Raw genomic sequence first — 13,442 nt, 5'->3', positions numbered from 1 at the left:
TATCCCATTTTGCGACAGTAATCATTTCATTTTTACCAAAGAGTAATATATTTTGTAAGTCAAGCCTAAATAAAGCACATAAGGCAGCCAGGTAGTACTGGCACATGCCTTTAATCCCAGCTTGCGGGAGGGAGAGGCAGGGGAGGCAGAGGCAGGCAAATCTCTGTGAGTTCAAAGCCAGCTCAAAGTGAGTTCCAGGACAGCCAGAGCTGTTACACAGAGAAACCCTGTCTTGAAACCGTGCCTCTTTCAGGGGATCGCTCATGTAGGCACTGGCTGGAATAGCCTGAGGTATCCTCCTGCCTCTGTCTCTCAAGTGCTGTGATTAGAGGTGTGTGCCATCACTCCTGGCCTTAGTCACTGATACACACGATGGGAAGGTGAGTGGAAAACATGAGGTAAGCACATTAGAGGGAAGCCACAGAGACACAGTTGGCGAGAGGGTAAAATGCCTTTCCCTTCCACAGGGCAAAAAGGCTTGAAAAGAGACGGAGCAAACACATTAAGGACACATACTAGGCTATTAATGAAGGGTGTAGATCATAGAGGACACACACTAGTTACTGAGAAATAAACCCACTTCCCAAGAGAACAGTGCTGTACAGGGCTACTTATCCCCAACTGACCATTTCTAAGGTTCGCAGATGCAGAACACACCCCACCCCATGAAGAAATGTGGCTGTGTAATTCTTGCTAAGCAAACACCAAGTGTCTGCTTTCTGGACACCGTAGCCTGGGAAGCTACAGAAAGAGAGTAGCTCTACTAACTCAATGACACCGCAGATGAGTAAATCTTCTCCCAGCATTGAAAGAAAAAAAGGTTTACAAGTTGGGCATGGTGGTGCACACCTTTAATCCCAGCTCTGGGGGAACAGAGACAGGAAGATCTTTGATTTCAAGGCCAGCCTGATCTACTTGATTAGGGCCAGTCACACACAGAGGCCTGTTTCAAACACCCAAATCCAAAACAAAATGAAATACATTTATTCATGTATGTGTGTGCAAGTGTCATGGTCTCGGGACAACTTTAGAGACTTCTCTCCTCCCACCACGAGGAGTCCCAGGGGTCAAACCCAGGGCTGGGAGCAAGTGCCTTTCTTTGCCTTCACTAGTTCACAATTATTTAAACTATGTCACTCAGACTAGCTTGGAACTTGTGATGTTCCTGATTCTGAGTGAAAAAATAACTCTCTCTGTCACAACGCACATGCACAGGCACAGTGTGTGTGTGTTGTACGCGCATGCTTTTCTCTTTGGCAAGTAGATTGGTGAATATAAGTCATGCCTGCCCCCCCTTCTTCCGAGACAGGGTTTCTTTGTGTAACAGATCTTGCTGCTGTCCTGGAACTCACTTTATAGACCAGGCTGGACTCGAAGTCACAGAGATCCTCCTGCTTCTGCCTCCCAACTGCTGGGATTAAAGGTGTGCACCACCACCGTGCAGCTTCCTTTTATATTTCAACACTATCCCAGAACTTCCAAAGCAAACAGATACTTCTGGTCTTTAATAGTGAGGCAAGTTCACCCTGCCAGTCAGATCACAGGCTCAGTGGTCCTGACTTTATTTCACTTGTTCACAGAGTAATTTTCATCTCAGTGTTAATGTAATATCCCATCTTTCTGGCAGGGAATTTACTTATTTTGCTAAGTAATACAAGAGGGGCCAGGGAAAGTTCAGCTGGCAGAGTGCTTGCCTTGCAAGTATGAGGACCTGAGAACTCACAGCTAAAAAGCTGGTGGCGGTACAGCCCACACTCGTAGTAAAGCCCAATAGAATGTTAATGAAACCCCACAGTTTGAGGTTTTACTCTTTCATACAAACTACAGTGCTAAATATTTTCTTAGAGGAGTGTTTCTTCATTTGGAACTTATGCTGACCTGTAGTAACTCAGGCTACACAATCCATATCCAACCTACCACAAAATCATCTCCTGAAAAGTCTTTGACTTGAGCCAGGTGTGATGGGGCAGACCTGTGGTTCCAGCATTTGAAGGGCAAAATTAGAAAGACTGGAAGTCTGAGGCCAGCCTAGGCTACAAAACTAGCCTTTGTTTGAAGAAAAACAAAACAAACACAATTATATGTTCTATGCCAAGTTTCTTTAGTTCTATTTACAAGATTGGGGCTGGAGAGATGGCTCGGTGGTTAAGAGCGCTTGCTGTACAGCTATGGGGCCCACTGCTGTGGAGAAGGAAGGTCTGATGGGGCTTGCTGGGTGCCAGCCTAGATGGAAAACATGAGCTTCTGGTGTGCGGAGAGACCCTGCCTCAGAGGAACAAGGTAGAGTATCAGAGGACACCTGGGCCTCCTCTGGCCTCGGCACACACAGGTGTGTACACTAGCATACATAAGTACATAACCCTCCACCCCCCAGCACTGAAATTAGAACATTCTGAGCTTCTATTTGGGCCCTGGCAACCAAACCCAGGTCCTCAGTAAGTTATACTACAACTGTCAAAATTCTATCAAAATAAATATAGAATGTCTACGTAATAAAATAGTTTTCGTGATCTGTGATAGTGGCATTGTTGACTGTGCTACCCCTGGAGAATTTGTTAATTTCTCAGCATCTGTGAGAGGAAGACACCTTTTTTAAAAGGGAAAATACAAACTAGAGGTTATATAAAGCATGATTATTCCTCAGCCTAGGAACTAAGTTACACTTAGATGGGGACTTCCAATTTAGGATCAAGGACTCACCACCAGGCTTCCCTGCATCTACAACAACAGGGTACTCGGTCACTGAGCAGGCTGGACTCCTGCTGTCGGGAACAGGCCAAAGGGTTATAGACTTTCTGATTTAACTATGTATGGGGTTGAAGGTGGTAGTTAAAATTTTTATCCTCAGCTTACAAATAGAGAAACAGTGTTAAAAACTGCCCAACTCTGGGCCTAGAGAGATGGCCTAGCAGTTAAGAGCACTGGCTGCTCTTCCAGAGTTCCTGAGTTCAATTCCCAGCAACCACATGGTGGCTCGCAATCATCTATAATGAGATTTGGTGTCCTCTTCTGGGGTGCAGGCAGAACACTGTATACTTAAAAAAATAAATCTTTAAAGAAAAAATGTCCAACTCTTCCGAAGTTAAATAAGATTGGTTTGAGCTGGCAGGAAATACTTCAGTAAGTTAGCAACAATCAATGGTGGCAGCACAGTCACCTGGTCTGAGCAGAAGGACACGAGCTCAAGTTTGTGTTTATATTTCCCAAAGACATATGGCAAAAGAAGCCATCTGTCATAGCACACGCCTTTAATCCCAGTCCTCGTGAGGCAGAGGCAGGCAGATCTCTGAGTTCGAGGCCAGCCTGGTCTACAAGAGCTAGTTTCAAGACAGGCTCCAAAGCTACAGAGAAACCCTGTCTCGAAAAACTGAAGAGAAAAACATACATACACATCAGTAGCTTTGACCTTTCTCAGAATCCTATCACTACCAAGAAATTTTCCTCTTCTGATGGAAGTTTTATTTTACTCTTAGAAGCAAACCTCGGTAAATCTGACTAAATTTGAGCAGCATAGCAAGACCCTTTACTCAAAGAACCCACTTTTGCCGTTAGTATCCAAGTGTATTCTTGGTACCTAGAGGGCGGCCAAGGATGTTGGACCCACTTAGCTGTATCCAGCTCCTTCTCACTGGAGTATCCAATTCACTGAAGAGGCCAGCAGTGTCGAGTGGTGAAGAATACTGGGAGACAGAGGAAATCTGTATTGGATTCAAACGCTTAGAACAAAGAATTTAGACTTTCAGGCAACTAGGAGTTTTAGGCAGAGTACTTTTGTGTATGCTGGGGCCAAAACCTAGGTCCATCCACACAGATGCTCTACGGCTGAGTTACACCCTTAACCCCAAGCTAAGTACTTTAAAGTACACAACTTCAAGACAGCACCAAAAACAAAGAATTCTGAAGAAAGCTGGCAAACTCTGTATAGTTATTTTGTGTGAGGGGCACATTCCTCGGCCCTGTCCAGCTGCTCAATTATTGATGGCACACTCCTACTCTAGAACCATACTGTTGGCTAGGCCAGGAAAATGCTATCCTAAATGTGGGGGTCTTAGTGAAAAGAGAAAGGAATTAGCATTACAAAAGAAGGAATTTTGAAAAAATAAATAAAACAAAAACAGTACTGAGGCTATATTGTAATGGCAGAACACTTGCTCAGTCTGCTTAGGACCTGGTTTAATCCTCTAAGTACAGATAAAACAAAACAACAAGAAAACCTTTACCTACTTTTGGATCATCTCCTAAGTTAATTATAAAATTACTTTTTTCTTTAATTAATCCCCCCCAAGAGAGGGTTTCTTTGTGTAACAACAGCCTTGGCTGTCCTGAAACTCACTCTGCAGACCAGGCTGACCTTGAACTCAGAGCTTTGTCTGCCTCTGCCTCCTGACTGCTGGGATTAAAAGTACACACCATCACTGCCCAGCTAATTATTGTTTTATTGTATGCACATGGGTGTTCTGCCTGCATGAATGTTATGCACCACTTGCATGCCTGGTGCCCACGGAAGCCAGGAGAAGATGATGTGGGATTCCCCTCTGTATGCTGTGAATATGTCTTATTACCATTGGTTAATAAAGAAGTTGATTTGGCCTATTAGCTCAGGCTATTACTAACTAGCTGTTACAACTTAAATTAACCCATTTTAATAATCTGTATATTGCCATGTGCCCTGTGGCTTAACCAGTTCCCACATCAGGAAATCGATCTGGAAATGAAGTTAACAGGCAGTTGTAAGCCATACGTGGGTGCTGGGAATTGAACCTGGGTCCTCTGGAAGAGCAGTCAATACTCTTAATAGCTGAGCATCTCTCTAGTCCTACATTTCTATTAATTAATTTTAACAGAAAACTTAAATTTTTTAAGACTTTTTTTTTTTTTTTTGAGACAGGGTTTCCTTGTATAGTCCTGGCTAACCTAATACTCACTCTATAGATCAGGCTGGCCTCAAACTCAGAAATCCACCTGCCTCTGCCTCCTGAGTGCTGAGATTAAAGGCGTGCGCCACCATGTCCTGCTGAGACAGCTAGAGTGTGTGTGATCTGCAGGAGTCAGTCTCCTCCTTCTACCATGTGAGTTCCAGGGCTCAACTTCTAGTCAGAGCTGGCGGCAAGTACTTTACCCATTTTGAGTCATTTTGCTGGCCTTAAGCACAAAACGTGAGACTGAATGGAAGATCTTTGTTTTCTTAAGCCTCAAGGGTTGAATCTTTAGCCTTACACTACTGCACCGATGAGCTATGTCCCTAGTCCTAAAAGGCCTTTCCTTTCATCCATTTTGAAACAAAAATGATCTATGAAAAAAATTCATATTTTAAGGATCAGTGTTTTTAACATGAAAGAACAAAGGATAGCTTTATTAAACTACTTAATGCTTATACATAATACATAAACTTTAAACTGCCAAGATTTTGGTTAAGGGCAATACCATTTTCAAATAAGCACAGCATAACTTTAAATATTACATCATTCAGAATCACATTGGAAAACATCAGCTTGTAAGGGATTACACCAATGTCCATTTACTGACTAGAGCAAAACTGGGTCCCTGGTGGATGTCTCAGCATATGGATGGCTCCTCTACCGCCTGAGCGCCCTCTGTGACAGCTTTGACACACTTGGCCATTGTCTGCGAGGCTCTGCTAATTGAATCTGAAAGACATTAAGAACATGCATTTTGTTAACAGAACTTCCTTTGTTGTTTTGGAAACAGTGTCTCAGATTTCAGACCAGACAGGAACTCAATAGTACACCAAGTTAGCCTCAAACTCGTGCTCCTCCTACCTCAGATTCCGATGTGCTGAGATTACCAGGAAGAGCCACTATGTCAAGTTTTTGTTAATGTGACTTTAGAACATGCACTGAAAATTTAGTGTTGCTCATATTCAGAACAAAAGATGGTGAGGCTGTAATGCAATTATAAATAAGCAATACATTTTGCACATAAGCTCTTGACTGGCCAAGTATTTTTAAGCTGGGTCTTGTTATCTTGCGCTGCTTATGAAGCCAAGGATGACCTCTTTGAACTATGGTCCTCTTGCCTTCACTTCTTGTTTACCACCACAGCTTTCTGGTTAACTGCTTTTAATATTTAGCAATAATTAAATAATCACATAAGAGCTAGACAACATACTAGTATGAAAAAATTAAATGACAAATTTCTTTAAAAAAATCTTTAAAAAAAGACACAACTGTTTATGTGGTAGGCTGAGACAGAAGGATTGCTGTGAGTTTCAGGTCTACCTGGCCTACACAGAATTTACAAAACAAAACAAACCACCCAGGTGCTGGCAAAGGGCAGACAAAGTGAGTTTGAACTCTGAATCCCAACATAAAAGCTTCATGTACAGGCACACATCAGTAATCCTAACATCACCATGACAAAATAAGCACTTAGACTAAAACAAACATCCTGTAGCTCGGGCCAGCTAGAGTGGGGTAAAGAGCACGGCAGAGACAGCAAGAGAACCTCAGCCTCAGCATGATGGAAAGGGCTCTTGCCTCGGAAAGTTGTCCTCTGGTCTCTACAAGTACGATGGTGGCACACACAGACCTGCTCACACATGAGCAAACACACATAGTCACAGTCACTGGCTTTCTTTGCTTATAATAAATTAAAAGTAATTTTAAAAAACATAAACTGGTTGGGCAGCGGTGGTACACACCTTTATCCCAGAACTCGAGAGGCAGAGGCAGGTAGATCTCTGTGAGTTTGAGGCCAGAGCAACTTCCAGGACAGGCCCCAAAGAAACAGGGAAACAAACACCCGCCCCCCCGCCACACACACACACACACACACACACACACACACACACACACACAAAGGTGAGCCAGGTGTGGTGGTGGCGGCGTGTGCACAGTTTAACCTTTAATCCCAGCACTTGGGAGGCAGAGGCAGGAGGATCTCTGTGAGGTACAGTGTGGCTGGCTTTATGTTGAGGTCTTTGATCCATTTGGACTTGAGTTTTGTGCATGGTGATAGATATGGGTCTATTTTCTTTCTACTACATGTTGATATCCAGTTATGCCAGCACCACTTGTTAAATATGCTTTCTTTTTTCCATTTGATATTTTTTGCTTCTTTGTCAAAGATCGGGTGTTCGAAGATGTGTGGATCGATATCCGGGTCTTCTATTCAGTCCCATTGGTCCTCCTGTCTGTTCTTATGCCAGTGCTAGGCTGTTTTTGGTACTGTAGCTCTGTAGTAGAGTTTGAGGTCAGGGATTTTTTTTTCCTGAAGAATTCCTCTCGTTTATTGTCCAAACAGCTTTTATAACAAAACATAAACTGAGTGGGAAATACACCAGCCAGCCTTCTCTCTTTTCACGTTCACATCTACCTGTCTGCTCTGTACGCTGTCACGTAGGCTTGAATCAGCATTTCTATCCGGCATCCTCCAAATTACAAAGAAAGGAGCAAACAACATCTTGACCTTAGGTAGTGACGGCCTGTCTGGATGAAGTCAGGGATTGTGATGCCTCCAGAAGTTCTTTTACTGTACAGGATTGTTTTGGCTATTCTGGGTATTTGCTTTTCCATATGAAGTTGAGTACTGTTCTTTCGAGGTCTTTGAAGAATTTTGCTGGGCATTGGGTTGAATCTGTTCAACATAAGGTCCTACTATGTGCCAAAGTTTAACCTTGAACTCCTTAGTCTCCTGTCATCCACGTGCTGAGACTACAGGTGTAAGCCACTATGCTCATCAAAAACTGCCAATCTCTGAATACAGAAATTTTCCTGCCTCTGCCCCTCAAGAGCTAAAGTCAGTGATGCTTCATTATGGTTTTGTGCTGGGTTCTGTTGTATTCTACAATGACCCCAACTTGTATTTATTTTTAAAAACTCTTGTTTAGAAATTTGTTATTGGTGTGGGGGATGCACATGTCAGAGTGTCTGTGTGGAGGTCAGAAGACAGCTTGTAGGGGTTGGCTCTCTCCTGGTGTGGGGTCAGGGTTACACGGCAAGCTCCTTTACCCAGTAAGCCATGCTGCTGGCCCTGACCCTAACCTTTCTAATCACCTCACGAGATAACCTATCAATATACGCTGATTTAGAAATATACGAAAGGGGCTGGAGACAACTCAGGAGTTAAGATCTGCTGCTCCCGGAGAGGACTGGGATTCAGCTCCCAGCATCTACTTGGTGGCTCACAACTGTATACAGCTCTAGTTTCAGGGGATCCAACACCTTCTTCCCATCTCCTCAGGCATTTACACACATATGCTATACACGGACATGCATACAGCAAAACACTGTACACATTTTTTGTTCTTGTTTTTTGAGACAGGTTCCTCAGAATAGCCCCGGCTGTCCTGGAGCTCACTCTGTAGACCAGGCTGTCCTTGAACTCACAGAGATCCACCTGTCTCAGCTTCCTGAGTGCTGGGATAAAGGCAAGCACTACCATTACCCAACCGTCACTGTATACATTTTTAAAACGGCATAAAACAAAAGAAAAAATTAAAAAAAAAAAAAACAGAAAAAAAAACTATGAAACATAATTTTAGGGCTAGAGATGTAGTTCAGTTAGTAAAAGGCTTAACTAGTGTGCAGGAAGCCCTGAGCTGGACTCCCAGTGCCACGGGCAGGTGCAAGCACGAAAATTACAAAATCAAGGTCATCCTCTGCTATAACACAAATAGTCTAAGTCACCTTGGGTTACATGACACCCAATTTTAAAATAAACAAATAAATTTATGCTATATGATTTTACATATGAAATTATTTATATATTAACTATCACATACATTTACCAACTGCTGTCAAATCTATAGAAAACGCATTATAGATGGTATGTTGTGGACTATACTTTAACTAGGCAAAGATGTGTTACATTTGTTTATGCTGCATTTGTTTAACAATGTAAAGATGTGTTGTTTTGCCTACCTAAAGCACCTGATTGGTCTAATAAAAAGCTGAACAACCAATAGCTAGGCAGTAAATAGATAGGCAGCGCTGGCAGGCTCAGAGAATAAATAGGAGGAGGAATCTAGACACAAGGGGAGAAGAGAAGGAGGAAAATGCCTAGAGCCAGGCAGTCAGTAGCCAGTCAGACATGGAGGACACACAGAATGAATGAAAGAAAGGCAAAATGTAGGTTAAGTTGTAAAAGGTAGTGGGGCAAACATAAGGTAAGGCCCAACATCCATAACTAATAGTAAGTCATCGTGCCATGATTTGGGGAGCTGGTTGGTGGCCCAAAAGAAAGCCTGTTACAGGTCTATATTTCTTAAAAAATTTCTTCTGGGTGGTGGTGGTGGTGCACACCTTTAATCCCAACACTTGGGAGGCAGATACAGGTGGATTTCTGAGTTCCAGGCCAGTCTGGTCTATAGAGCAAGTTCCAGGATAGCCTGGACTGTTTCACAGAGAAATCCTGTCTTAAAAAACAAACAAACAAAAATTCTAACAATTTACCTCAGAAGCCCTATTTAATATACTTCATATTTAGATATTTTGAATATTTCATCTATAATTTTCAGATGAACCTTAACAGTATTTTTAGTACTTTGAAAAATCCTAAATTTCTGTTCAGTAACTTTTCTTATAATAGCAAAATTTTACATTTAAAAATCTGCTAACCCGCCGGGCGATAGTGGCACGCCTTTAATCCCAGCACTCGGGAGGCAGAGGCAGGTGGATCTCTGTGAGTTCGAGACCAGCCTGGTCTACAGAGTTGGTTCCAAAGCCACAGAGAAACCCTGTCTCGAAAAACCAAAAAAAAAAAAAAAATCTGCTAACCCTTTTGGGTGTTAAACTTTGCTTACATGTCACAAGCACTGAAAAAGTTAGAAGACTAGGGGTATAGTTCCCATGCTTAATGTACCATGAGCTTCCAGCCCCAGTCCTGTCTCTTAAATTCCATTAATGTTTGACAATTCAGATTAGAGGCCAGTGAGGTGGCTTCGTGAACCAAGGTGCTTGCCACCAAGCTTGATGACTTGAGTTGGATTCCCACAGATTGTCCCCTGAGTGCACACACTTCACGGTGAGTGTATGCTTGCTCACACAAATAAATGTAAAATCACAAAATCCTCAGATTAGTAGCAAACAGTGCCAAGCACAAACAGAGATAAAGCAGGTCTTCTGATTCTCTCTGGGTAGTCGGTAGTCGAACTGAGAGCTACTTACCTGTCATATAGAAGTCTTTTATAGTAAGCTGAGGTGGAACAAGTGGGTCAGCAAGAAGTTCCTGATTCACCAGCTGAAAAAATAAGACAAAAAATCAGTACTATTTTGCCAAGATATACACCATTAGGAAAATTGTTTACAGGCAAGCTTTTACCTGGGCAAGCTCACTTGCTTGCTGAAAGTAATTAGCTCCTTCAACATCATCATATCGAACAAGATTAGGAGAGACCTCTTCTAGACGGTTCCTCACTTGATCCAGAGAATCATATGGAAGAGTGATACCTGCAATCTACACAGGTCAGATTCATCAGGACACACAGTTTTACTACTGCAATATGTCATAGTTGGGGCAGCCAAAATGATTCAAGCTACCTGGTGTCAAGCCTGTAGTTTGGAGTCAATCCTTAAGACCCACTGGGTGCAGGGAGAGAGCAGATGCCCTCAGGATGCCCTTTAAAGCTCAAATACATGCTGCAGCACGCACCGCCCATGACCCAAAACAAAAAATGCCACTTAGCGTGGTAAGGTAGCACAGGGTTTTGAAATATTACATTTGTTTAACGATATAAAGATGTGTTGCTTTGCCTGCCTAAGGCACCTGATTGATCTAATAAAAAGCTGAATGACCAATAGCCAGACAGTAGAGGGACAGGTGGGGCTAGCAGACACAGAGAATAAAAGGAGGAGATATCTAGGCACAAGGGGAGAAGAAAACAAGGGGGGGGGAAGATGCCTGGGGCCAGCCAGGTTAGCCAGACATGGAGTAGGATACACAGAATAAAAGAAAGGTGAAAAGCTCCAAGGCAAGATGCATATAAAGAGACACAGGTTAATTTAATTATATGAGATAGCAAAAAAAAGTCAGTGGTGATGGCACAGGCCTTTAATCCCAACACTCAGGAGGCAGAGACAGGTGGATCTCTTGCCTGGTCTACAGAGCAAGTTCCAGGACAGGCTCAAAGCTACAGAGAAACCCCGTCTTAAAAGAAAAAAAAAGGGGGGAGGGGAGAGATAGCAAAAATATGAGCTAAAGCTAAGGCTGAGCATTCATAACTAAAAGTAAGTCTTTGCGCTATAATGTGGGAACTGGCTGGTGGCCCCAAAGAAAGCCTGCTACAGCTCAGACCTTCAATCCTTGCATTTGTGAGGCAGAGGCAGGTAGATCTCTGAGTCTGAGGCCAGCCTGGTCTATAGATGGCATTCCAGAGCACACAGAGAAACTCTCTTGAGAGGGTTGCAACTTAGTATATACATCAGACTGGGCTCAATCTCTAGCACCAAAAACGGGGACAAAAATAACTTATAATTGTAACTATGGTGAAATAATGAGGTATTAATAAAAGGAAAAAAAAACCCTCTATTAGTATCTTTTAGCAGACAAATTTTTCCTTTCTTCTTAAAAATTATTTATTCATCATTACTTTTTTGTGTATGTGTTTTGCCTGTGTGCGTATCTGTATACCACATGCATGCCTGAGCTCTAAGGAGGCCAGAAAAGTGTGATAAATCTCCTAAAGTGAGTTACAGATCATTGTGAATCACCATGTGAGCGCTGGGAATTAAACCCAGGTTCTCTGGAAGAACAGCCAATGATCTTAACCACTGAGCCATCTGTCCAATCCAGACAGATTTTTCAGGGAAGCATCAGGTGTGGAATACAGATGTCAAAAACTCTAATTCATAAGATGTCACCATATTTATCTGCAGAATGTTGCTCCATAGTACAGAGAGTTCTTAACAAGTGCATGGTTCTGAAGTCAAGGATTACAGAGATGATGCTAGGTTAAATACCGATTCCTATTTTAATACTTAATTTTCTGAAGGCCTTTTCTCCTATACTACTAGGTTATGCAACCCTCCCTCATTCTAGAGGAAAACTTTCCGCGACTTTGAAAATCATTTTAAAAAGCTAACATGTCTAGCATCCCTGAGGCAGCATCACTATGACATGCCTTAGTGAATGAAGATGTAGCTCTGCGGCAAGGCTCCTGCCTAGTATCTGCTGAAGCCCTGGGTCTATCTCCAGCACTATAAATTATGTACAAGAATTTATTGAACCTAGGACTGCATGCAAGCACAATACCAATCGAGCTACGTCCCCAACTGCTTAATGAATAAAATTACGTCAAAGAAATGCCTCAAAAATAATACCTCTGAGAGAGCTCTTATGATTTTCCAGTCTTCTCTTGCCAAGCCAGGAGGTGTAACTGCTACTTTGGTTTGTTGGGCTCTACCCTCAGTATTGACATAAGTAGCAGACTTTTCTGTGTAAGCAGCCCCTGGGAGAATAACATCAGCTATGGGAGCACCAACATCACCATGATGTCCTGTGAGGAGAAACTGTATTAATAAACACAAAGTAGTAGTACACAACTGTAACCCAGTACCTGGGGCCAAGGCATAAGAATCTTCAGGTCAGTGTGAATTACAGCATAGACCATGTCTTAGAACCTATGACCGTCAATAAACCAACCCAATATATACTGGTCACTACTATATGTGAAAACTGCAGACATGGGGCTGGAGAGATGGCTCAGTGGTTAAGAGCATTGCCTGCTCTTCCAAAGGTCCTGAGTTCAATTCCCAGCAACCACATGGTGGCTCACAACCATCTGTAAAGAGGTCTGGCGCCCTCTTCTGGCCTTCAGGCATACACACAGACAGAATATTGTATACATAATAAATAAATATTTAAAAAAAAAAAAGAAAGAAAAAAGAAAACCGCAGACATACCTCCTTTGTAATTCCTATTACTAGTTTTGTAGCTCTGGATACCAAATCACCTCATGCAAACTATTTACCACTGAACTGTACTTTTTTTTGAGACAGGGTTTCTCTTTGTGTAGGCCTGGCTGTCCTAGAACTCGCTCTAGAGACCAGGTTGGCCTCGAACTTGGAGATCAGCCTGCCTCTGCCTCCTGAGCACTGGGATCAAAGGTGTGCACCACCATGTTCAGACACTTTCATAGGTTTAAAATGAGAATGAGAGGGTAGTTCAAGTTGGGTGGTGGTGGCACACGCCTTTAGTCCTAGCACTCAGAAGGCAGAGGCCAGCAGATCTCCAAGTTCAATGTCAGCCTGGTTTCCAGAGTTTATTCCAGGACCATCAGGCTACACAGATAAAAATACTGCCTTGAAAAACCAACTGAAAGAAACAAACCAAACCCAAAACCCAACAAACTCCTTCCCCAAAATCCAAAATTAAGACAATACGTTTTTAAATTTTGTATTGATCTTTATTGGGCTCTACATTTTTCCCTGCTCTCCTCCCTGCCTCTACCCCCCTTCAACCCTTTCCCAAGGGCCCCATGTCCT

The 13,442-nt window shown here is 42.7% G+C and overlaps 1 protein-coding gene across 1 annotated transcript in view; it reads right to left on the bottom strand.

Moving 5' to 3' along the window:
• Nucleotides 1-5,321: 5,321 nt before the first annotated feature.
• Ndufs1 (NADH:ubiquinone oxidoreductase core subunit S1) overlaps nt 5,322-13,442 on the bottom strand; it is a 35,230-nt gene continuing 27,109 nt past the window's right edge. The window contains exons 16-19 of the mRNA XM_057758060.1: nt 12,279-12,454; nt 10,282-10,416; nt 10,128-10,200; nt 5,322-5,648 (exon numbers count right to left, since the gene is read on the bottom strand). Of these exons, the coding sequence (XP_057614043.1) occupies nt 5,557-5,648; nt 10,128-10,200; nt 10,282-10,416; nt 12,279-12,454 (476 nt within the window). The 3' untranslated portion in view covers nt 5,322-5,556. The remainder of the gene's footprint in view (nt 5,649-10,127; nt 10,201-10,281; nt 10,417-12,278; nt 12,455-13,442) is intronic.

This window comes from Chionomys nivalis, chromosome 2 (assembly GCF_950005125.1).
Source record: "Chionomys nivalis chromosome 2, mChiNiv1.1, whole genome shotgun sequence".
Taxonomy (NCBI): Eukaryota; Metazoa; Chordata; class Mammalia; order Rodentia; family Cricetidae; genus Chionomys; species Chionomys nivalis.
This window is presented reverse-complemented; position numbering and strand designations above follow the sequence as displayed.